Below are 23451 nucleotides of genomic sequence, written 5' to 3' on the forward strand. Positions count from 1 at the left end.
GTCATAGAAGAATTTGAAGAGAAAGAACAGACCATTACCTTTCCAGAATCATGTTCTTGCTGGCTTCTTGCTGAAAACAAGGATGGTGAACTTCAACCTTAGGAATCTTTGGACCAGAGAAGTTGTGTCAACAACTCAGGATAATTGATTCCCCCCCAAATCCAGATTTATTTGGATCAGTAGTGTCTCTTACTATTAGAGCCACCAATATGAGAAAAACGATTAATACTTTAAGTCACAGCAATCTATAATGATAGAGTTACTTTTTGTAACTACTGAGAAATTTGCAGAGCGTTCCCCAACTAGGGGGCTGACTCTGGATAGGAGAGAGATGATGGAGTTATTGTCTAGCTCCTCAAAGTCATATAAACCTTCGTGATCCTTCAATTGACTAAAAGTGCCACTACTATCATCCTCAAAAGTTTTTCCTTTCAAATAGTAGTTCTTCAAAGCACTAAAAGCCACTATCCTAGAACAATGGCCTCAAATGATCATGCATCTGACATCAGGGAATTCAGTAAATGTTTTCATATCTATGCAAAGCCTAAAAGTAAACTAGAATGACTTTTCATCTCTAAGAAAGAATAATCCACAAATCCATTAACTGTTTCTTGTAACATGGTTTTGTTAATGTCAATTGTTTAAGTAAGAGTTTTTTACTTTCATCAAAACAGGTAGAACATAAAAGAATATTTGCTGAGTCTGAATCCTAGGAAAATAATGTGTGTATTTTTTTCTAAACCATATAAATTCTGAACAGTTTTGTTAACTAAGCATCATTCTTTAGCCAGGAGCCCTCAACAGTGATGATCTTCAGAACAAAAAAAAACAAGAACACAGTTTTTTTCTTTGCAACTTTAAGTATAAATAAGCCTTCTATTTAGTGAGTGCCCACTAGGCTCAGTGTCATGCATTTTTATTTAAATTATTTTATTTCATCCTATCACCCCCAAAGGATTCTGATCTCTCTAACGCTACTCCCATCATTTCTGGGTGTTTCACCCATCACCCTTATCAAGTCTCAATTATTTGCGTGACAAGAGGAGAGCACTGACATTGCATAGGGCCAAACAGGTAAGGCAAAAATCATACTCTGCTGTATAGCAAGTTTTACTCATGACCCTACAATGAACTAAAAGATGCTGCCGATAGTCTAACCGATAGGAGGGTAAATCAACCTGGGATTAAATTTTTCAATAAATAACCCACAAATATAAACACATGAATCGGTTTTCAATTCTTCCCTAGTAAATACGGATGAGTACTAAATTCTTTGACTCTTCTGAGAGTTTCACTCTTGGAACAAGTGGAAGGAAATAAGGTAGTTAAGGATTTTCATTCTGACACACTATCTCTGCCAAGTCTCTGAAATCCATTTTGTTAATTACGTTCTGCTTCTGAGTCTAAAAGAAATAAACACTTTTTTTTTTTAAGTGGAGTTTTCATTTTTCACAGATAGCATTGAGGCTGGTCCTTTTGCCCTTATGGTGACGGTCATTTTGTATGTATGTAGGGAGTTATGAAGGGGGGAATGATTTAGCATTGATGAGGATATATTTCTGTTTCAGCATCTGAGTATTGGCAATAAATCGTCATCATTCCCTTTCATTACTGTGTGGCAGAGTTGAGACCTCCCCTAATTATAGTACATGCGGAGTTTTTCATTGTAGGATCCATTATGCTAAGGCAATAAACTCCATGAGATTTTATAGGTCATGGAAGCTATAGGCTTAAAAAAAAAAGGTGTAATTGTGCAATCTCAAGAGGGGGGAAAAAAAGGATAACAGTTATATCTGAGTTACAAAGCAATTTTGTTTATACACAAAGACTTTCAAGAAAAGGTTGGTAATTTAGGATCATCTGAATCTTTAGACAAGCATTTTCTTATTAATAATGGCAGGCATTTTTGAGCTTTAGCTATGTATTAGGTTCTTTACAGATAGTATATCACCTTACACCTTTTTAATTAGTCAGTAGTAGGTATTATTATCCCTACTTAACAAATGAGAAAACTGATGTGCAGAGATCAGGTAAGTCCCCAAGGTCAACTGGCCACAGTGGTGGTGTTAATATGTGGAACCAGCACTAACTCAGAAACCACCTCTTCTTGCACACCACGTCAAACTCTTTCATGTATGATTATTCCTGCATGTGTTATAATTCTCCAACTTTGCTTGGTCATTTTCTTAAATTTATACATAAAACCATCCAGTTCTTTATCATCTTACTCAAAAAAACAGTTAGTCCTCACAAATAGCCTTCGAAGACCTCCCCCGTCTGTCCCCCACCCAGCAGCCGTTATCTCTAATCCCGGCTACTTCTTTCCTCCTCATTCTTCTTGTCCTACCACGCTGAATAGGTGCCCCCAGCCATGTTCTCACCTTCGGGATTGTGCGCTAGCTGTTTTCTCAACCTGCAAGGCTCTTTCCAGTATCCAGGGCACATCCTCTTTCAAGTTAGCAAAAACTTCAAGGTTTTGCTAAAACGTAAGCTTCTCATTCAGGTCTTCCCTGAAGTCCATATTTAAATTTGCAAGCTGCTCTTCATCTCACTTTCCTGATTTATTTTTCTCCATGATGCTTATCACCATCTGACATGCTAGACATTCCAGACATTTACTTACTTATTTGCACTGTCTCCCTCCACTGGTATGTAACGCAATGGGAGAAGAGATTTTTGTCTATTGTTCCCACTCTTGTAACTCCAGTACCTTATACAATGCCTCAAACATATCAGAAATTCATTAAATATTTGATGAATAATTTCAAGCCAAAACAATAGATGGGTGATACTAGATCGGCATTTAAATATGCTATAGTTTCTGCTATCTTAAAACATTTCTTGAGCCTGTACATTAAAAGATACCTAAAATATACATCAATCAGCTGCAATACATAGATCCTGACTCCAATGAGACAGCTACCTGGCCTCCTTCAGAACACTGATTAAATATTTGATGACTTTAAAAGGTTATCATTTTTAGGTGTTCTTTTATTTTAAAGAGGTTCTTTGTCTTTTAGAGCTATATATTGAAATATTTATAATTTTAAAATATCCCTTCAACTCCATATCTACTTATTCGTCTGACATTAAATATCGGTTGGCTCTTTTTTATTTCCTGGCATCATAAAATTTCATGATATTTTTGCCTGTATATAACCCTGTAGGACTCACTCTCTCTGAATTCAGGTCCTGTTAGTTTCATTAGACCTTTAACTTGAGATGGTTCCCATGACCTGGACAATTAGACTTTAAACCGGCTGCCAGGCTCACTCAGCTGCATTCTGTTTTGTGAGTAAATACTTGATAGAGAGACAAATTCTCATGAAGCTTAGTGCCCACTGCTTAATGACCTCTTTGTGGAAAGTGCCAGAGTCAATAAGAGAGAAGGAGACCCTCCAGCTTGTGGCTTTCCATCCATAAGGCTACATTCATAAATGAATTCAGATCCCTTAACTGCTGATAGCTACTCTCCATGTTCTTTTCACTCTGAAAACAAAATTAAAAATTTTAACTATATTTTGAAGTCGTTATTTTGGAAAAGGAGACACGCTATTAGGAAACTGAATTCAAAGTGATCAGATAAAAATTTAGATGAATGAGAAAAGATATATCCTCAAATAACTTAAAATGAGCCCCGCCTTATTGAATTTGGGGATTTCTTCAGACTGAGGCTCTCTCTCCACCAATTCCAGAGTTAGGAGACTGTCTAGTGTGGCTCAGCACTCAAAAAGTATTTGTTCTAATCTCTTGCACAGTTCTATGTGCTAAATGAAGGAGTGATTAAAAGTTAAAGATGATGCTTTAAACATAAGCTTTTATTTCCTCTGCCTCTTGAGATGCCCATAAAAAGATGGAAAAGGAATTTTTAGTATATATAAACCCACAAGGACAAAGAGGACAGGTGAGGGCACACTGAGAACTACAGAATTCTTAAGAGAAAAAGGCAGAGGAGAAGGAAGGTGAAACTTAGAGTATCCACAGGGAGCATAGAGAGGCAGCTGTTTTGCCCTACAGAACCCCTAAAGGGTATGGGATTTAGAGGCGATGGGTGTGGCATGTGGCAAGAACTAGACATGAGGCTAAAAACAGAAGAATTTCTTAAAGGTCTATGGCTGGAAAACGTGAACCTTCTACCCCATTCATGCAAAATGCCAGCAGCCAAGCACTTCCCTTCTAGGCTGGAGATTTAAGGGTTTTTTTTGTCCTGCAGATGATGAAAAACTCTAAAAAAGACCTCCACATTGGCATTTTAAGATCCAACAGCATAATGGCCAGCTCCCTACACAACTGTCCTAAAGCAAAGTCTGCCAGTGGACAAGCTCCCAATCAGATTTTCAGTGCCTCACTCTTAAGCATGAATGTGCCACCAAAGATCACCAGCCAATGAAAGCTTCTGACACGAAAGATCGAAATTGAGATAAACAGATGTGTTGGGGTGTGGGGGAGGGAAATGAGCCTGAAGGGATCAAAGACGTTGCAGAGAATGGAAAAAATTTTTTAACAAAGCAACAATTAGTGACCTAAGATAAATCTGAGAAGATGTTTCATTTCTATAACAATAATGATAATAATAGCTAATATTTATTGAGAACACAGTGTCAGTTACTGTTCAACAAACCCAAGCTAAGGAAACTGAGGCGCATAGTTTACTGTGACTGATGGGAAGTGCGGAAGCTAGGATTCCAATCCAGGTAGACTGAATTTAATGGGAGGGAAATAAGGGGGCTGGGTGAAAAGGTAAAGGGAAGTACAAATTGGCAGTTACTTTCAAGGACTCAGAAAATACATCCCTCATATGGCTTTTCTAAGAAAATGTGTTCCAGCAAAATGAGGGGAAAAAATCAAGAAAGATGGCACGGGATTCAGAAAGAGACTCTCACTGGGGTGAAGCGGGGATACTCTTCTAAGAAGCTGCGACCTCATTCTGTAGACATTGAAGGAATCGTGAGTTTCAAACTGGGAAGCAATATGATGAGATCCAGGTTTTGGAAAGAACATTCTGTCCTAAATATGAAGGTGGGATTAGTAGAATTTCTGGGAGACCAGTCAGGAAGTTTTTGCAAAACTCAGGTGAAATACAATCCAGACCTAAATTAAGGTGGTAATAATGAGAACCATGAGACAGGAGACCTATAAACATCTCAGCTGATATCTGATCAGGGGGTTTAGCCCAATTGCATTTTATCATAAATAGTTATGGCAAGGGCAAGAGAGACTATGAGGATGCGAGCCCTGGAAGAGTTTGGACAAAATTCAGGAAATAAAGAAATACCAGTAGACTTGGAGGGAAGAAACATTCTACTGGGATATTTTGAGCGGATAGGCAGGGCTACATTCATTGGGTGGTATACAGGAGCCCCTTCCTCCCTTTCTGATGACACCCAGATGGTCTGATTAAAATCAGATCTCTGCAAGGGAGGTCAAATCCAAAAAACCAGGGAAAAGTAATTGTTCCCCTTACTTGACTGAAGTAGTGTGAGTGGAGGAACCTTCACCTGGAGCAGCTTTCTTCAAAGCAGGCCCTGAAGACAGCAGTACCTCAGAGCATTTTAGGAGCAGCAGACTTAATAGATAATTTAGAACCTTTAAATTGGGCTCAAGCCAGTGGGTAGTAAGATGAATTCAAATAGATTCTAATTTGGGTTGTAAGTGGCCTTAGGCCACTGAGATGAGGTTAGAGAAAAAGACAAGGTCCAGATCTGTAGGACCCTGAAGGGCACAGTAGGAAGCGTAGATATTTTTCATGGTACATTGGGAAGGCTGTGAGCAGGAGAGTGGCCTTACTCCACTGATGTTTTATGACTATTTTGGCTGCTGTATAAAGAATGGACTGGAAGAGATTAAGGGTAATCAACCAGGAAGCTATTGCAGCAAGAGATGATGTTAGCTTGAACTAGAGAGCTTACGGTGGAGATGCAAATACATGTATTCAAGAGTCTTGTAGAGTTCAAATCCACAGTTCTCTTGCTAGATTAAGTGGAGGAGGAGCAGGTCGAGGTGGGGGTGAGGAGATCAAAAGCTAAATTTGGGGTGGACCTGTTAGATTAGAGATGTGTGAGGCATCCAGGTGAAGAGATCAAATAAGCAATTGGCTATATAAGTCAAGATCTGGACTAGAGTTGTATTTGCTGAGTTCTTTGCTTCTCACTTGAGCTCATTAAACTCCAAATTGAGGCAAGGAGAGAATTAACATTCACTGAACACCTTCTATATGCCAAGGACCCATTATGTGGCAGAGGTTTCTGTCATAAGTTTATAAATATTTCCAACACCTGCTTTCTCCATGTCTGCCCAGGCACCCTCCCAATTCAGCCTCATTGAGACCCAACTAGAAGCCACCTGGGATACGCTCATTGCAGATGCTCACACAAACCATAAAATCGATTCCTCCTCCCAGATTCCAAAATGAGCCCCAGGAGGGTTGCTGCACCTAGGTCTGGGTTCAAAGACTGCAGAGACCTGAAGGTATGAGGTAGAGAAAAGCTTCTAGGACGCTGAACCTAAGAACTCTGAATTCAGATTACGGTGATGGTTCTGCTCTTGGTTTGCAGTCTTTGGACACAACATGCCTTGTTTCTTTGTCTTAACTTTAGTGTCCACCTGCTTCATAAAAATGCTGAGAATAGAGATGAGATTCTGAATTACCTAGAGAGCATCTTAAATAATGTAGATTCCTGGGCCCCACCATCAGAAATTATAATTCAGTTGGCTTGGGGTGTGGGTCAGGAGTCTGAATTGCAGGTGCTTCTGATGCTTGTCCAGGGGGGTGCTTGAACCAGAAATACTGATTTGTAGGATGGCGAGCTACCAGCTTTCACCAAATATCTGCCTCAACGATATCCCAACCACTGAGATCACTATGGCAGTTTTAAAATTAGGCATCACATTCTTTGACACTCCTCCTATTGAGAAGTGGGTTATATGTCCCCTGCCTTTGAATCTACCAGTTCTCTTGAAACATTATCTCTTCAGATGCTCCCGCTCAGGATGCCCTCACTCAGAAACTGGCTGCCATGATGTGAGAAACTGAAGCCACGTGGAGAGACCACGTCATCACTCCCAGCTGAGCTCAGCTTTGAATCATCTCAGTCCTGGCACTGCACCTGCAAATAATCCAGCCCCCAGCCATTGAGTCACCCCAGCCTTCAAGTCTTCCCAGATGAGCCCCAGACATCACAGAGCAGAGACAAGCCATCCTCACCATGCCCTGATCAAATCCCTGACCCACAAAAGCTATGCTTATAGTAAAAAGGTTGTTGTTTGATGCCACTTCGTTTTGAGGTGTTTTGTCACACAATTACTGGAATGGTTATTAAAATGTTTTACCAAGAAATAGATATTAAAATGCAAACACATTACTTGAAAATATAGACTCAGATGAACACACACAATCAGTGTATCCAACACTGACATGAAAACATCACTTGATAAAGAGACATATAAGTTGCTTCCAGAAAACTGGGGGCAGAAAGATGGCCACACCTTGAAGACAGCATGACTAACAGAGAAAGAGATGCATCATAAGGACAAATGAGGCAGGAGAGCAAAGTCCAGCTTCATGTACTTCACCACTGTGCTTAAGTTTGGTTCCAAAATCCCTCAACTCTGTCCCTAATTGCAAGTTGTTCGTTTGTGCCAATTTCTCAAACGTACTTTCTTAATGTTAAAAAATAGCCTCGGAATCATACAGGAACAAACATCAAGGGTAATTCTTACTACCAGTTAAGTCTGAGAAATGCTGAATTATGGAATTTTTAAATTAAATGTAAAACAAAATAGCAAACGTGGCACCCTTCCTTAAGAATCACAGTTCTGTGGTGAGAATGCAGTTAATGCACGAGCTTCATGTTTATAAAAATGGAATAGCAAGTTCTAATAGCCTTGAATCTGAGAATGTAAATCCCAGCTAAATCCAATTACAGTGATGCTGAGGAAGAAGTTGTAAATATTGGAATTTACTTGCTAATCAGACACTAATAACTATAATAAATATTTTTAAATGTAATTGCAAAAAAATATAAAATATAACAATATAAGGAATATTTAGCAAATATTTTAACTGATAAAAAAATGAGAGATATTAGTTTAAATATCCATGGTCTTATTCAAGCTATTATTTAATGCAATTAAAAATGAAGGAGCAAGATATATATCCTGGACTCTCTGGGACTGAACAAAGAAATAGAACTGTCACACTAAAAGCCTTGAATTAATTCTGCTTTAGTAAGTAACACAAATGTTCACATAGTCTCCAGCCACTTTCCCCATTGTTTTCAGAAGGGACTGGAATCTCATTTCAGATTATTAATGTAAATATTGGAGTTTTCTTTCCAGGAACACATTTACAGCCTTCTAAAAACAAAACAAAAAACTCTGGGAGTCTCTGTTCTGAGTCATGGATTTACCCTGCAATTGGTCTGACTCCCAAGTTCTGCATCATTAGGAGAAGATTTTCATGATATTGGTATTGATCCCAATCAGTGAGCAGTGTATGAATCCCAAAATACAGATACTGAGAACAATTTTGGCTCCTTTGAGCCTATTCAAATAAATTCCTCTTGCCTCTTGAGACCTTTTAATAGATATACAGTATAGTTTTCCAGAGTAGAATTGACATCTGTTTCCGATTCCAAGAGTTTGTATGTATTGCGATGGATAAAATAAAATGTCTGCTAAATTATTATTTGTATTGATGGATAGCGGAGTTCCAAGCAATAAAAATAGGAGTCACTTGTAACCTATCAATTTAGAAAACTAATATTTCTCCTTAGACCAGTGGCTGCATGTAAAGAACTCAGAGTGCACATTCAGTAGCAGAAAGGAGCATGTTTGACTTTTCTGTCCAAGAACTAGAAGGCTCTGGCTGCTCACTGCCTCTTTGCATTACTTTGTTCTCTCCTCCCAGGGACGTCTCCTACACCAGTGTTACTGCCCTGCCATCCAAAGGCCTGGAGCACTTGAGAGAATTGATAGCAAGAAACACCTGGACTCTAAAGAAACTTCCACTTTCCTTGAGTTTCCTTCACCTCACACGGGCAGACCTTTCTTATCCAAGCCACTGTTGCGCTTTTAAGAATCAGAAGAAAATCAGAGGGTAAGTGGCAGGTGTCTGGAACAAGCAACAAAAGGCCTTGGTGGAAGCCAAATTAATTTCTGGGTTTGGGGAAGAAGCTTCATAGTTTAAAAACCAGGTAGAAAGAATTGGAAGCATCCATAAGAAATATGAAATCCATGGGACACAATGACTCTGCAGACTTGAAGTGGTTGCAGATGAGAAATAAGGCCAATGTCAACGGATCCCAGCAGGGGAGGGGAGGAGAATAGATGACATAGGACAGACAGGAATGACCAAATCATGTAGAATCTTATAGAGATGATATTACATGAGTCCTGGCCTCGAGATGCAACATATATTAAATACTACAACATATATTACATGCCACAACCATGAGGACAAACTTAAAAACACAAGCAATGGAGTTACCTGGTCAATTAGGCTTTGCAAATATCATAGCTCACTGGTGACATGTGTGGGTTTTAGAGTCAGCTGGGTTTGTACCCCATCTCTGCCACTTCCTGTTATCCCAGCCTACTTACTTAACCTCCTTGAGCTTCTATGAATGGAGATCATAATGTTGTCATTCGCAGAGGTTTTGAGAAGGTTAAATGAGAAACTGAATAGAAAATACCTATCACAATGACCTGGAATATTATAAGTTCTCAATAGGTATTATTTTATTATTAGGCTGCATGCAAGACTGCAAAAGAAGGATGGCCTTCTTCTTCTCTCTCTGTGTTCTCTGAATCTAATCTTCACCTACACTTTTACTCTGCATCATCTTCCTTTCTTGTGTCTCGTGCAATGCCATTCTCCTTACATCACCTTCATTTATCACTTATTCACTCTCTCAGTTTCTATATAATATCTAGTGGTTGACTTTCTGCACTCATACTTGCAGTCATAAATAAATTGATATCCAGTAGTGGAGGCAGAAGCAAACTGGAAAGTTGAACAGCTGTGCCAAGAACGTCACTAGGCCAATACAGGCATGACACCTGCAGAAAACTAGAAGTAGGATATGCGGGTGGTGATAGCAAGCTTTATACTGACGCCAGGTGGCCCAGAATAGGAAAGGACCAGGGATGGGTGGGAGGTTAAAATGAACTTCAAGGATAGGGTCAAGATTTCTCGTTAACCTCCAAACAGGTTGTAATAGGCAGCCTATTGGGCATTTTAACCAGAGCCCAATAGATGAATCAACATCCGCTCATCAGCTGCAGCAAGTTAAAGAATCCCTTTTGATGTCATCTGGTAGGCTAGCAAACAATGAAATCTTACTTCCATGAGCATGCCATAAGCATGCCGACAGTGTGTTCAATAAATATTTATTGATCACCTACGATGTGCGTGGCACTGTCTTATCCATAGCAATGAATAAGACAGACATGAGCCCTCTTGCATTTTGTTTACATTCCACTAGGGGAAGTCAGAAAACAAACAAGCAGACAAATAAGAAGATATCAGATAGTGCTATGAAGGAAATAAACACAAGGACAGGACAATTTATTTAAGGATATCAGAGAAGGTCTCTTTGAGAAAGAGACATTTGAGTTCACACTACATAATGAGTAGAAGCAGTCATGAATTTTCAGGCAAAGGGAACACAGATTTCTAAAGCTTCGAATAGGAATAACAGTAACCAACATATATGGCACTGACAATGTTCCAGGTGCTGTGTAAGAGCTTTAAAAAGAAACTCATCTAATCCTTTACTAGCTCCATATGGACTAGATACTTCCATGATACCATTTTAGAAATGGGATAAACCAAGGTTCATAGATCTGCCCAAGGTCAAATAGCTAGGAAAGAGGAGAGCCAGGTCCAGCATCCATGCTTTTTCTCTCACTACTGCTCTTGAACTGGTGGCAGATGAGAAATAAAAGCCAACATGACTGGATCATAGCAGGGAAGGGGAAGGTAATAGGAAATGACATAGGAGAGAAACGGGCCTGACTAGGTCATGAAGAATCTTGTAGAACCATGTAGATCACAGTAAGTATTCTGCACATTTTGCTAATTGTTATGAAGACCATCTGTGGGTTTTCAGCAAGTGATGACTTATTTCTGTTGCCTTGCAGAATCCTTGAGTCCTTAATGTGTAATGAGAGCAGTATTCGAAGCCTGCGTCAGAGAAAATCTGTGAATGCTTTGAACGGTCCCTTCTACCAGGAGTATGAGGAGGATCTGAGTGACAGCAGTGCTGGGCACAAGGAAAACTCCAAGTTCCAGGATGCCCACGGCAACTCTCATTATTACGTCTTCTTTGAAGAACAAGAAGATGAGATCATTGGTTTTGGCCAGCAGCTCAAAAACCCACAGGAAGAGGCCCTACAGGCCTTTGATAGCCATTATGACTATACCGTGTGTGGAGACAATGAAGACATGGTGTGTACCCCCAAGTCAGATGAGTTCAACCCCTGTGAAGACATAATGGGCTACAAATTCCTGAGAATTGTGGTATGGTTTGTCAGTCTGCTGGCTCTCTTGGGCAATGTCTTCGTCTTGGCTGTCCTCCTCACCAGCCACTACAAACTGACTGTCCCACGCTTTCTCATGTGCAACTTGGCCTTTGCAGATTTCTGCATGGGGATGTATCTGCTCCTCATTGCCTCTGTAGACCTCTACACTCATTCTGAGTACTACAACCATGCCATCGACTGGCAGACAGGCCCTGGGTGCAACACAGCTGGTTTCTTCACTGTCTTTGCCAGCGAGTTGTCAGTGTATACGCTGACAGTCATCACCCTGGAACGCTGGTATGCCATCACCTTCGCCATGCGCCTGGACCGGAAAATCCGCCTCAGGCATGCATATGCCATCATGATTGGGGGCTGGGTTTGCTGCTTCCTGCTTGCCCTGCTCCCTTTGGTGGGAATAAGCAGCTATGCCAAGGTCAGCATCTGCCTGCCCATGGACACCGAAACTCCTCTTGCCCTGGCATATATTATCCTTGTTCTGTTGCTCAACATAGTTGCCTTTATCATTGTCTGCTTCTGTTACGTGAAGATCTACATCACCGTCAGAAATCCCCAGTACAACCCAGGGGACAAAGACACCAAAATTGCCAAAAGGATGGCTGTGTTGATCTTCACTGACTTCATGTGCATGGCCCCAATCTCATTTTATGCACTGTCAGCACTTATGAACAAGCCTCTTATCACTGTTAGCAACTCCAAAATCTTGCTGGTTCTCTTCTATCCACTTAACTCCTGTGCCAATCCATTCCTCTATGCTATTTTCACCAAGGCCTTCCAGCGAGATGTATTTATCCTGCTCAGCAAGTTTGGCATCTGTAAACGCCAGGCTCAGGCATACCGGGGCCAGAGAGTTTCTCCAAAGAACAGCACTGGTATTCAGGTCCAAAAGGTGACCCAAAATACGATGCAAAATCTCCCCAACATGCAGGACAACTATGAACTTCTTGAACACTCCCATCTAACCCCTAAGAAGCAGGGCCAAATCTCAAAAGAGTATAAACAAACAGTTTTGTAAGCTGACCCTACGCTACTTGCAGTGGTAGGGGGACTTATAAAAGACTGGTTTCTTGAACATGCATTCCAACTCTGTGACACACACAAGACAGCTGACCTAACTCTTGTGCAGGTGACGTTTCATGGGGCAAGGGTTCATCTCTAGAGGGACTAGCATTAACCTAATCATTGCCCCCCAAGAGGAAGAGATGCTACAAATATGTCTGAATCCCAGGTAATATCAAAATAATCTATACGTTCTGGAAGACTTGCTTGATGCTAAATGTACAGATGACATTTGCATAAGATGCTCAACAAATATCAGCAAATATCAGCTGAGCCATGTCAACACTGAGCTTCCCATTTTTATATAGCATGTCATACTAAAGATTCAGCAACTAGCAAATGCTATGAACTTGACTGGTGACTACAAGATAAAATCAGCCACATAGTGGCTCTGTCCAGCTTCCTGTTCCCTGATACAACCAAAGAGAGTTTGAGTTCCTCAAAACTGAACAGTCAAACAGGTCATCACGCAAGGAATGACAATCATGAGACACGAGAGAGAGGAAAGGCTTAGCTTTGAGTTTTTTTCAGATTCTGCAACTATTAATCATCTCTTCACAAAGGTCTACCTGATGTAACCCGACTGTTACGTGTTGCCCAGAAAACTGGCAAGATTTCAGCTTATGTGTCCAAAGAATTGCTCTTCTTGGCTAGTCTCATAGCATAAAAGACAAGAACTTGAGAAATATTTCTAAGTAGCAATAAGTAGGAATTATAAGCAGAGCACACTAAATGACCCAGTGATTAATAAAGCAGGCTGGATACCAGGTAACTCTTGGAATTTGGGAAAATCACTGGGCCTCAGAAGTCTGTAGAAATGAAAGAGCTTGACGGCCACTTCTAGTTTTAAAACTCTCTATATATCCTTTTCCCTTAAAACATGTTTCCACAACAAAGAGAAAGAAAAGTATTAAGGAAAAAGAAAATGTTTTTTCTATCTTATAGGGCTGCCATCTCCTCTTTAGAGCCTAGACATATGACCCATGAAGTATTTTTTGTTTCATTTTTGATTATGATGTACTAAAATTTCTATTGACCACACTGGGCTGGATCTAAATCACTCATCTAATTATTAGATCTATATAGTTATAATGAACAGGCCAAAAACAGATCAGTATTCATAGAATAGAATAGAAGGTAATTTTGCAAATTTTGGTTAGAATTACTGCTTCATCGTACAGATTCACTTGAAAACATTTAACTTGTCTTCAGGGACTGGTTGCTTTACTTAGCTGTTTCTAACCCACAATTGATACTAAAAGTATCAAGAGAAGTTTCTTCTCTCTGAATCTACCCGCTCTTTCCAACCTTGTTAATCACTGGACATAAAGTTTGTATTCCCCAACAGTGCCCCATTACTTAAAATGGTCAGGATCTTCATCTATAGATGTACTCTCCAAGTTACCCATCAAGACAGCCCTTTAATTTCATCCCCAGCAGAGATGGTCTTTGCTTCTCAGTGCTCACGAACCACACCATTATTTAAAAGCATGCCATGAATTGAGAGCTTTTGTTGTTTTAAGTCTGCGGAGTGGGATTCCTGGGCCCTGACTCACCTGAAATGTCTCTATAGCCATACCCATTCCTGATTATCACTGAGACTCGGATATCTTAAAAGAAATATTATGGACACCTAAAATAACTTATCCACCAGTCCACTTGTAACTAATGAAATTAAACAAATGTGTCACCTTTTGGCAATTAGTTTCTCACCTGTGACATTTTAAAATATCACATTCTGATAGATAAATGTGTTTTATCTTAAGTAGTTGAAATAATGCTTTAGAAATAGTCCTAAGAAAGTAACTTTAACAGAATCATTACTAAAATTTGCATTCACAACATGAAATAAATTTTCTTTCTAGGAAATGACTGTGCTGAGTCCTAGAGTATTGATTTTTGTAATTTGTGAGCTTCTTTTAGGGTTACCATTATATGTGTTAAAACTAAAAATAGGGGAAAAAACAATGGCACATTTACTAATAAATCCATATTAATAAATTATTGCTATCAATAACTTAAGTATAATATTGTATCTTGATTATGAGTGGTCTTTATGTGAAAAAAACATAGAATTATGATGCACTGACAAGCAATGATGGCTAAGGGGAAAATATGATTAGTATTGATACTAGGAACTGAAGATAATAAATCTATAAGACCTAGTCAGAGTTCATTTTATCTGGCGGCTTTGAACTATCTGAAGATAGACGCAGATCAGTGAGGATAAATGACCTCAGGCCAGTCCAAATAAGAGTCACAATATTCATGTCCTAAAGTTTATGTATGTTGCTCAAAGGAGTATCTCGTAAAACATTCTCAAAGTTTATTGACCGTTGCTTTATGGATGATCTCCTGTGTATCAGAAGCAGCCAATTAGAAAAAGAGTGTATATTATAGGGCAGCGCATGAGAGTGGCAGTAAGGTATAAGTAAGGGCAAAAAGATAAAAACTGTAATTATGAGAACAAAACGATAGTGGTTTGTGAACAAATACTTCTAACTGCTTGAAGTCTTTGGGAAAAGAATGTATCATAACAAAGTAGAGTGATACTTATTTGGTAGCAATGAGCTCTGTTTTAAAAAATTTAAAAGTTTCATCTCAAAGTGGTGGACTGAGTCCCAGCACTAACCTTCCTCTTTCAAATTCCACTGAAATGACAATAAAGCAGTATAAATTACACCGTGAACAAGAGGAACAGCATCAATGACAGACCAAAGTCTTTGATGGCCTTCTGAAAGACAGAAATTCTATGGCCTCAAGTCAATGAATAACAGGATAGACAATGCTGCAGCCTAGAACACTTGCATGAATAAAGCTGCAACTATGGAAGGATGTGTTCTCCCCTGCAGAGTCTCAGAGAGACCACTGAGCCTGAAGGTCACAGGACTAAGAGGCTAATTAGAATAATTAATTACTAGTCTATGTCACTTGGCCCTACCCATCCCCTCTCACTCCACTCAGAAAAACTGACACACTCATTGTTTGCCCCAGGCTGAAATCAAGACGCCGACCTTAAAGAAAGTGAATGACAGCTGTAGATAGGGCTAAGTTCTTGGTCTGGGGCAGACAGAAGGGTGCAGGAATGTCATAAAACAAGCCTGGCTAGTGACACTGAAGCATCACCATCAGTCAGGGAAAGATGTCTTCGGAAGATACATGCCATCTGCTGACATTATATAAATGAACAAAATATAAATGAACCACAAGAATTACCAGACATTTGAGGGAACTAACTGCACATCAATAGCGCATAAAAAAAAAAAAGACAAAATTGAACAAACAGAACTTTTCCCTGGGGGTAGGGTGGGGGGGACATAAATTGGAAACAATATTATTTTTTTAAATTCTAATTAGTAACATCAATTTGAGAAAATACTGGGCCCTACAACAAAATCAAGCTAACCTTTTTAAAAAGTAGTAACCAAAAATGAGGAGTTTTGGCAAATTTAAAAAAGAATTGCCAAAGCAAGAGCTTTAATAGAAGACCTGGGAGTTAAAGTAGAAGAAATCTCTTAGAATGACATTGCATAAGATGCTCAACAAATATCAACGGTTAAAAGAAAGATGTGAAATATGAAACAAAAGTTGAAAGACATAGAGAACCAGTCTCAAAGCCCAACATCTTTCTAATAAGAGTTCTAGAGAAAATAACACAGTAACTCTTTCTAATAAGAGTTCTAGAGAACTCTTTCTAATAAGAGTTCTAGAGAAAATAACACAGTTACCAGGGAAACAGGAGAAAAACTTCCTGAGCTGATAAAGATTGATAGTGTCTTTTTCGTGTGAAAGGGGATGAAGGAAAGACTCAAATGTAGAACAGTCCTTATAAAATGTCAGAATATCAAAAGTAAAGGGAGATCTAAACTGCTTGAGAGAGAATCAAGAGAAAAAGAGAAGTCAGCTATTGGAAAGGATTAACAATCAGATTGAGCTTTAACTTTGCATTAACAACATTGTATACTAAAAGACAATGGAGCAACATTTTCAATGCCTTGGGAAAAAATATTTTATATCCAGGATCCTATACTCAGCCAAATTATCATCCAAGAGTAAGGGTGAATCAATGACATATTTATAGATGTAATACTTGGAAAGTTTACTTATGTCAGACAAATTATTCAAAACTTGGAAATAAGCAAAAAGATAACTGGGTTTGTTTTTTTTGGGGGGGAGGGATTGTGGAGTTTTTTTGGTTTGGAGGTGATTTTTTGTTTTTGGGGTTCTTTTTCTTTTTTCTTTTTTCTTTTTTTTTTTTTTTGGTGCGGTGTCGGGCTTGACTTCCTATTGTCTGGGCTATTTTGCAACTCTAGAAGGACAGATCTTAACTAACCCAAGGATTTTTATGTGATAGAGATTCAAATAACTCCGGCATGGTTTATGGCCCATTGGACATTAACTACGTTGCATTCAACCCAGTAGTCTAATCCTAACACTTGTAAATTGCCTATATATACCTAGCTTTTTAAGTGCTTTTTGGACTAATTTTAACATTTTTTAGGTTTCTTCATTAAATTAAAAGTTGAATAAAATCTTTGAAAATTTTTTATTTTATATTTGCATGAGAATCATTTTTTAAAGTTCCCCTTTCTAAAAATTACTTAAAATTGTACTTCAGGTATAATATAATTCCCTTCTCAATGGATGCTAACACACTACTGGTTTTATAGTGAATATTTGTATGCCATAATACTCTAAACATTACCGGTCTTCCATTTTTTAAATGAAAGTATATGACTCACTTATACTCACCAATGGATTATAAATATTATGGACCATGACAAGTTAGAATAATAATATTGCTGACAAAAGTGAAGAGATGGGGGTGGGGGGAGCAGAAAGGTGCAAGACATGGTAAAGGAGCTAATTTCCTATCTTACACAGTGGAGAGAGAAGGGAGACTGCCCGCGGTTAACAAATAAAGAAATGGAAGTTTGTTTCTTAAGGTTACAAAGTCAACCAACTGAAAAAGTTAAAATTAATACTGGCAAAATTTTTTTAAGCTGGGAGCTAGAAGATAATGTTAAGTCAATGAATATCCTAATCATCATTACATGCAGTCAAAAGATATACTGTCTAAATATCTATAGTTCAAAAAAAACAGGTGCATAAGTACATAATGGAATTACAGTAACCACCAGAACTAAAATCAAAGAATGGCTAAAGTGGTTTTCTCTGGAGATTGAGACTAGGTATTGAGTAGTGTTAGAAACTGAATTCAACAAATTCATATGTTGAAATCCTAACCTCTAATGTGATTGTATTCGGAGATATGGCCTTTATGGAGGTTAATTAGGTTAAATGAGGTCATAAGTGTGGGACCTTAATCCCACAGGACTAGTGTCCTTATAAGAAGAGGAAAAGATACCAGAGACTCTTTCTATACATGCAGAGAAAAGGACATGTGAGGATACAGCAAGAAGGTAGCCATTAGCAAGCTTGGAAGAGTGCTCTTACCAGAAACTGAATCTGCCAGCACCTCAGGCTTAGACTTGCAGCCTCCAGAAATGTGAGATAATAAATTTCTGTTGTTTAAACCACTTGGTCTGTGGTATTTTGTTATGGCAACCCAAGCAGACTAATATATATGGAAACTTTTCCAATGGTACTCTTTCGTACTGCCGATTTTTTTTTTATCATGTGCATACTTTTTAGACATTTAAATGGAAATTATTATAATAATATTAGGCTTTAAGATAATTAACAATTAAAAATGTGGCATTTAAAGAAAGGTACCGAATGGCTAATTTTAGCAGATAGTTGACTATTATGCCTTTAAAGTTATAAGAGGGGGAGACAGATATTACATTGAAGGTGACTTTTACAATAATTTAGCCATTATGAAATTTAGATTTTTAGAATGTAATAAATCTAAACCAGTGAATTTTAAAGTGCTTACCTCGTAACAACATCTGGTAAGCTTAACACAAAGTTAAATCCTCTTTATAATTTATCCTATTGAACAGCCTAATCATATTAAGTCATAATTTTTGTTTCTCATATATGCATTACTCTAAGTTGCATAGGGAAATTTAAGCAACTAATTGTTACCTGTCATATGAATTTAATAAGCAAAAAGTGAAGCTTTGAACAAAGTAGAGAAACCAAGATTATGTAAATAACTTCAGTTCCGTCACCTATTTAGTATGATTTTGGAATCTCTTTTGGAAATTTGGGAATATTTGGAATATTCTGTTTCATTTACTGAAGTATTTTAGATGAGAGGTATTAGGAAGGTGATGGGCAATTGCTGTTGGACAGCACACAATAAAAGGTTTAACTGTCTCTCAATCCTGTGACTCCCAGTTTTAAAAAACCACATGGTTCCTCGCAGTCCATTTTTGGGGGGATTAGAGTCACAACACGCTATAGAGATAGCTCAGTCACATGGAAACCATGTAATGATGTATTAATAATTCACTATAATGGGATTTAAACAAAGGATTCTAATTATTAAGAAATTTATCATCAAAAACAAAACCACAAATATGTCCATTAGATGGGAAATATTTTGAAAATGCCTATTTGTAACTTATTCTGTGACTCGGTTTCTTTCACCACAGGCACTAAGCCCAAAAGAAGTTGCAAAAAAGTCCAAAAGAGCCTCAGTTCCGTAGGAGGCTTTTCAAGTTTCTCAGTGAGGGCCATATTAAACATAGTAAAAGTTTGAGAAAAACAAGATTAATATAGTATCTTCCCCGTTTCTTTTTAGCCAATCACTGGCCAAACCGAGCCCACTGCTTAAATTTTATTACTTTCCACCTCAGTTCCCCAGACAATATGTGGTAAGTGCTTCTGGAATGATAGTGGACACATTTAGATATCGCCACACTAGATACTGGTAAATGATTTGTGGATCTGTGGGAATATGGGATTCATAAGATTTATTATTAACAACAAATAGAACCATTTCACTCTCTTCACTCTCTGATATTTCTCTGATTACTCAAAAATGTTCCTTAAGCACTCTGACAGAAGAACTAGGGGAAGTATTAATAGCTTCAACAAATGTTGGAAAAATGAGATACCCTGACCAACTGATGCCACCGTCCAGATGAAACAGGAGATGCCTGACATCATACCTGTTTTCACCATCCGTAGCCCAGCTCTAAAGAGAGGGAAAAAGTGAGCGCACACCTCTGGCACTCATAGGTCTTTGACCATCCAGCCATGAGTTCTTCCCAAAGCCACTCATCCTGCAACCATAATCTGTCTACCATCTGGAAGACTCTCAACCTACACTAACCCTTCTACCCTATCCAAGTCCCAGTCCCTCTTCTCCAACCATTCATGTTTTTCTATCTCTGAGTCCTAAAAATAACATGTCTATGCCCCTCAGGCCACAATGACAAAGGGGAAAGGGGCCAGCAGTAGTTGATGCTGCATCTAGGATGTATTCAAAAACTTTTCAAGAATCATCTTCATAGGCTGGAAATAGTGAGAAGGTGCAGAGTATAGTAGTAGCAATGGTTGAATGGTTCAGGAGTAGAAATGGTAATCACGAGAAAGAAACCTGTGGCTGGTGCTTCTGATCACGCGTCCCAGTCAGCAGAAAAGTAAATGCAGAGGCTAATAGTTTCATACTTATATGGCTGTGTCTTAGAGCAATTGCTTAGTATTGCGTACCATTTCCAGAAAAACTCTTTAACTTCTGATACGTTAATAACAACCACAACAAAAACAATGATTGGGAGAAATGTTCAGAAGCATCTAATCCACTTACTTGCTTTAAGGTCTTATTTAATGAACTTTCTCAGATACACCTAAGGCGATCAGCTTTGTCTTATACCAAGTTCTCTTAGGTACTCGGAGATGTCCTAATTTAAGTGATACTTAATTGAAAGACATAGCTCAATTTGTTCATTTATTCGGTCTGAGCTTAGGGAGATACCAACAGGCTGGAAAATCTAGATCATCTAATGTTGGTCTTAATTCCACAGAGATGTTTAGAAACTTCTTTTGAAAGATCTCAGCTAGAACCAGGTAACTGTTTCTAGGACTTTGGCTTTCCAATTACTTGACAGCTTTCTTCCGAGAGCTGTCAAGTAAATGTTAAATAGAAACCTGGAAGTTGACAATCACTGATTTGTTTTCTAGTAGCTGGTATTTCCTCTGATTGAGCTTGCTTTGAATTAACTAAGAAGGAGAGGACAAAGTGAAGAAATTGGCATTGGCCTTAACATAGAGAAATATTTTTCAAGGGAAGAATCATCATCGACTTTTATCGATAATACAATTAGTGGTAAATAGTCTATGATTAGTGGAATGATATCAAATGCTTCTGTTATAAGAAAATTTAATAAAGAGGAAAATTAGGCATCAGCTCAGCTTTTTAACAGAATTGGGTCATACACTTTCTCACGAAAGAAGAAGTCCTTCTAAATTTGAAGGTGGCAAACAAAATAACCAGTTAAACATCAATAAGTTTTACAGGTAGTTATTCTAACTAAATGAGAATATTTTAATTTTATCTCTCTATATTATAAATCGTGGATGCCCACTTACCTCACTGACTGCTCCTTTTCAATGGCTTTTGCTGCTTCCTCTCCTTGTATCAACCTCTTAATGATGTGATATCCTTGGGTTCAGTCCTTGGTTCTTTTGTCTTTTCTGTCTACACTTATTCCCTAGGTGATTCCATGCAGTCACAAGGCTTTGAATACTATCTCTTTGTAATGATTCCCAAAAGTATATCTCCAGACCAAACATTGCTTCATATTCCAAACTTGTATATCTATCTACCTCCTCACCGTCTCCACTTAAAGTCGAACAGGCATCTCAAAGTCAACATGTCCAAAACTAAACTCCTGATATTCTACCCCGAAACCCACTTCACTTACAGCCTTACTCATCTTAGTTGATGGCAATACATACTTCAAGGTACTCAAACCAAAATCTTGAGGTCTTCCTCGATTCTTCTCTTTCTCTCCCCACACCCAAACCATCAGCAAGTCTTTTTGGCTTAAGAGTCAAAACATATTTTAAATACTACTGCTTCTTACACCATTTACTATCATCTTTATCTGGATTACCATCATCTCTCTTCCTTAGGTTATTAAATGGTCTCCACTGTTCTTCTCTTGTCCACTACAGTCTATTTAACATGTTAACAAACTACTACTACTGCCCACTGGCCAAACAGAGCCCACTGCCAGGTTTTGTACATCCTGAGAGCTAAATGGTTAAAGAAATCAAAAGGCACATAAAAATTACATGAAACTCAAATGTGGATGTCCATAAATAAAGTTTTAATGGAACACAACCACACTCATTCATTTACATATTATCTATGGCTACTTTTGTGCTATAAAAGTTGAATAGTTATGAAACAGCATAGCCCACGAGCTTAAATATTTAGTCTCTAACCCTTTACAGAATATTTGCCAGCCTCTAGTATATTCTCACCAGATCAGCTAGAGTGGTCTTTTTAAATCTTAAGCCAGATCAGGTCGTTTCTCTGCACAAACTCTCTTAAGTGGCTCTCCAGTTCTCTCAGAGGAAAAGCCAAAGTCCTCACAGTAGCCAGCAAGGCCCATGTGATCTGGCCCCAGCTGCCTCACTGTTTACATTTCCTACATATCTCCCCTTGTTGACTTTGTTCCAGCTGCTTTGCCTTCCTGCTATTCCCTAATGACACCAACGGACTCCCTACCCAGGCCCCTGGCATTGACTCATCACTGTCTGAACTGCTTTTCCCCCAGATAGCTCTTATGGATATAAATCTCTCACTTTCATCAGCCTTTGCCCAAATAACATCTTTTTAGTGAGTCCTGTCCTGACATCCTATTCCATGTTGCAGCTATGATCCCCTTTATTGAGCTCTTTTTTCTATTTAATCACCTCCAAACATACTATATAAGTTGTTTATTTATCATGTTATAATAAACATAATAGAACATAAGCTCCACAAGGACAAACATTTTTGTTGGTTTTTATTCACTGATATATCCCAAGAGCCTAGAACAATCCCTGGCACAATGTAAATGTTCAACAAACATTTGTTGAATTTGAATTGTATTTGATATATTATTTGTATATTCTGATATATTATCTTTCATGTCTATGATATATCTGATTAATTCTGAGCCCTTAAAAATGCATCCTATGTGTCAATAATCTGCTTTATAATATAGTTAGGCATCCTCTGTGGTTAAAAGTTAGAGATGAACTTATATACATTCTTAATAATGAGAAAAGTTTCCATTACACACCTTTCCCTCTACAAGTCCATTTAAGACATCAATCTTACAATAAGCATGCACTTGTGGTTACAAACCTAAAACCCCTGAAGTTCACTGAAATTCAGTCTAAGCTTCTCTTTTAAAAGCCCAAAGAACTGCCCATACACATCCAAGAAGAAACATTTGAATGGAATAGTTTTGGGGGGTGGGGAGCTCTACTTATTATGGATTATTGAGTGTTTATTACATGTAAGACATGTAAATCAGATTTTTTTTTAAACTACATCCCAGTCTTCAAGAAACTTACAATCTAGAGAAGACACATGTGTTCACAGCAGTATAAAACATTATTATAGTTTCTGAATCTTAGTATTGAACAGTGCTGCCTAAAAGAAATACAATTCAAGCTACATCATTGTAAAGTTTCTAGTAGTTGCATTAAAGAGAGGAAAAGAGAAACAGGTAAAATTAATTTTAATAGTGCATTTAACTCAATATATACAAAATATTATTTTGACATGTAATCAATATATAAATTACTGAGATATTTTACATTCTTTTTTCTTCTTACTAAGTCTTCAGAAGTCAGTGTGCACTTATGGCACTTTGCAAATTGGAAATTAAATTTTCTTCGGAAATACTTGATCCATCTCTAAAGTTCATGAAATGT

General features: G+C 38.2%; 1 protein-coding gene and 1 long non-coding RNA gene across 6 annotated transcripts in view; one reads left to right on the forward strand and one right to left on the reverse strand.

The window, feature by feature from the left end:
- The window catches only part of TSHR (thyroid stimulating hormone receptor), a 101184-nt gene extending 86567 nt beyond the window's left edge, over positions 1-14617 (forward strand). For all 5 annotated transcript variants that reach the window (XM_015599787.2, XM_025042120.1, XM_006925497.3 and 2 more), the window contains 2 exons: positions 8909-9097; positions 11143-14617. In XM_015599787.2, coding sequence (XP_015455273.1) covers positions 8909-9097; positions 11143-12556 — 1603 coding nt within the window. In that variant the 3' untranslated portion in view covers positions 12557-14617. The remainder of the gene's footprint in view (positions 1-8908; positions 9098-11142) is intronic.
- The window catches only part of LOC112473674, a 103664-nt gene extending 81594 nt beyond the window's left edge, over positions 1-22070 (reverse strand). The window contains exon 1 of the long non-coding RNA XR_003044125.1: positions 21106-22070. This is a non-coding gene — a long non-coding RNA (uncharacterized LOC112473674). The remainder of the gene's footprint in view (positions 1-21105) is intronic.
- Positions 22071-23451: the final 1381 nt, after the last annotated feature.

The sequence above is a fragment of the Pteropus alecto genome, unplaced genomic scaffold (genome assembly GCF_000325575.1).
Source record: "Pteropus alecto unplaced genomic scaffold, ASM32557v1 scaffold8, whole genome shotgun sequence".
In the NCBI taxonomy this organism is placed as follows: Eukaryota; Metazoa; Chordata; class Mammalia; order Chiroptera; family Pteropodidae; genus Pteropus; species Pteropus alecto.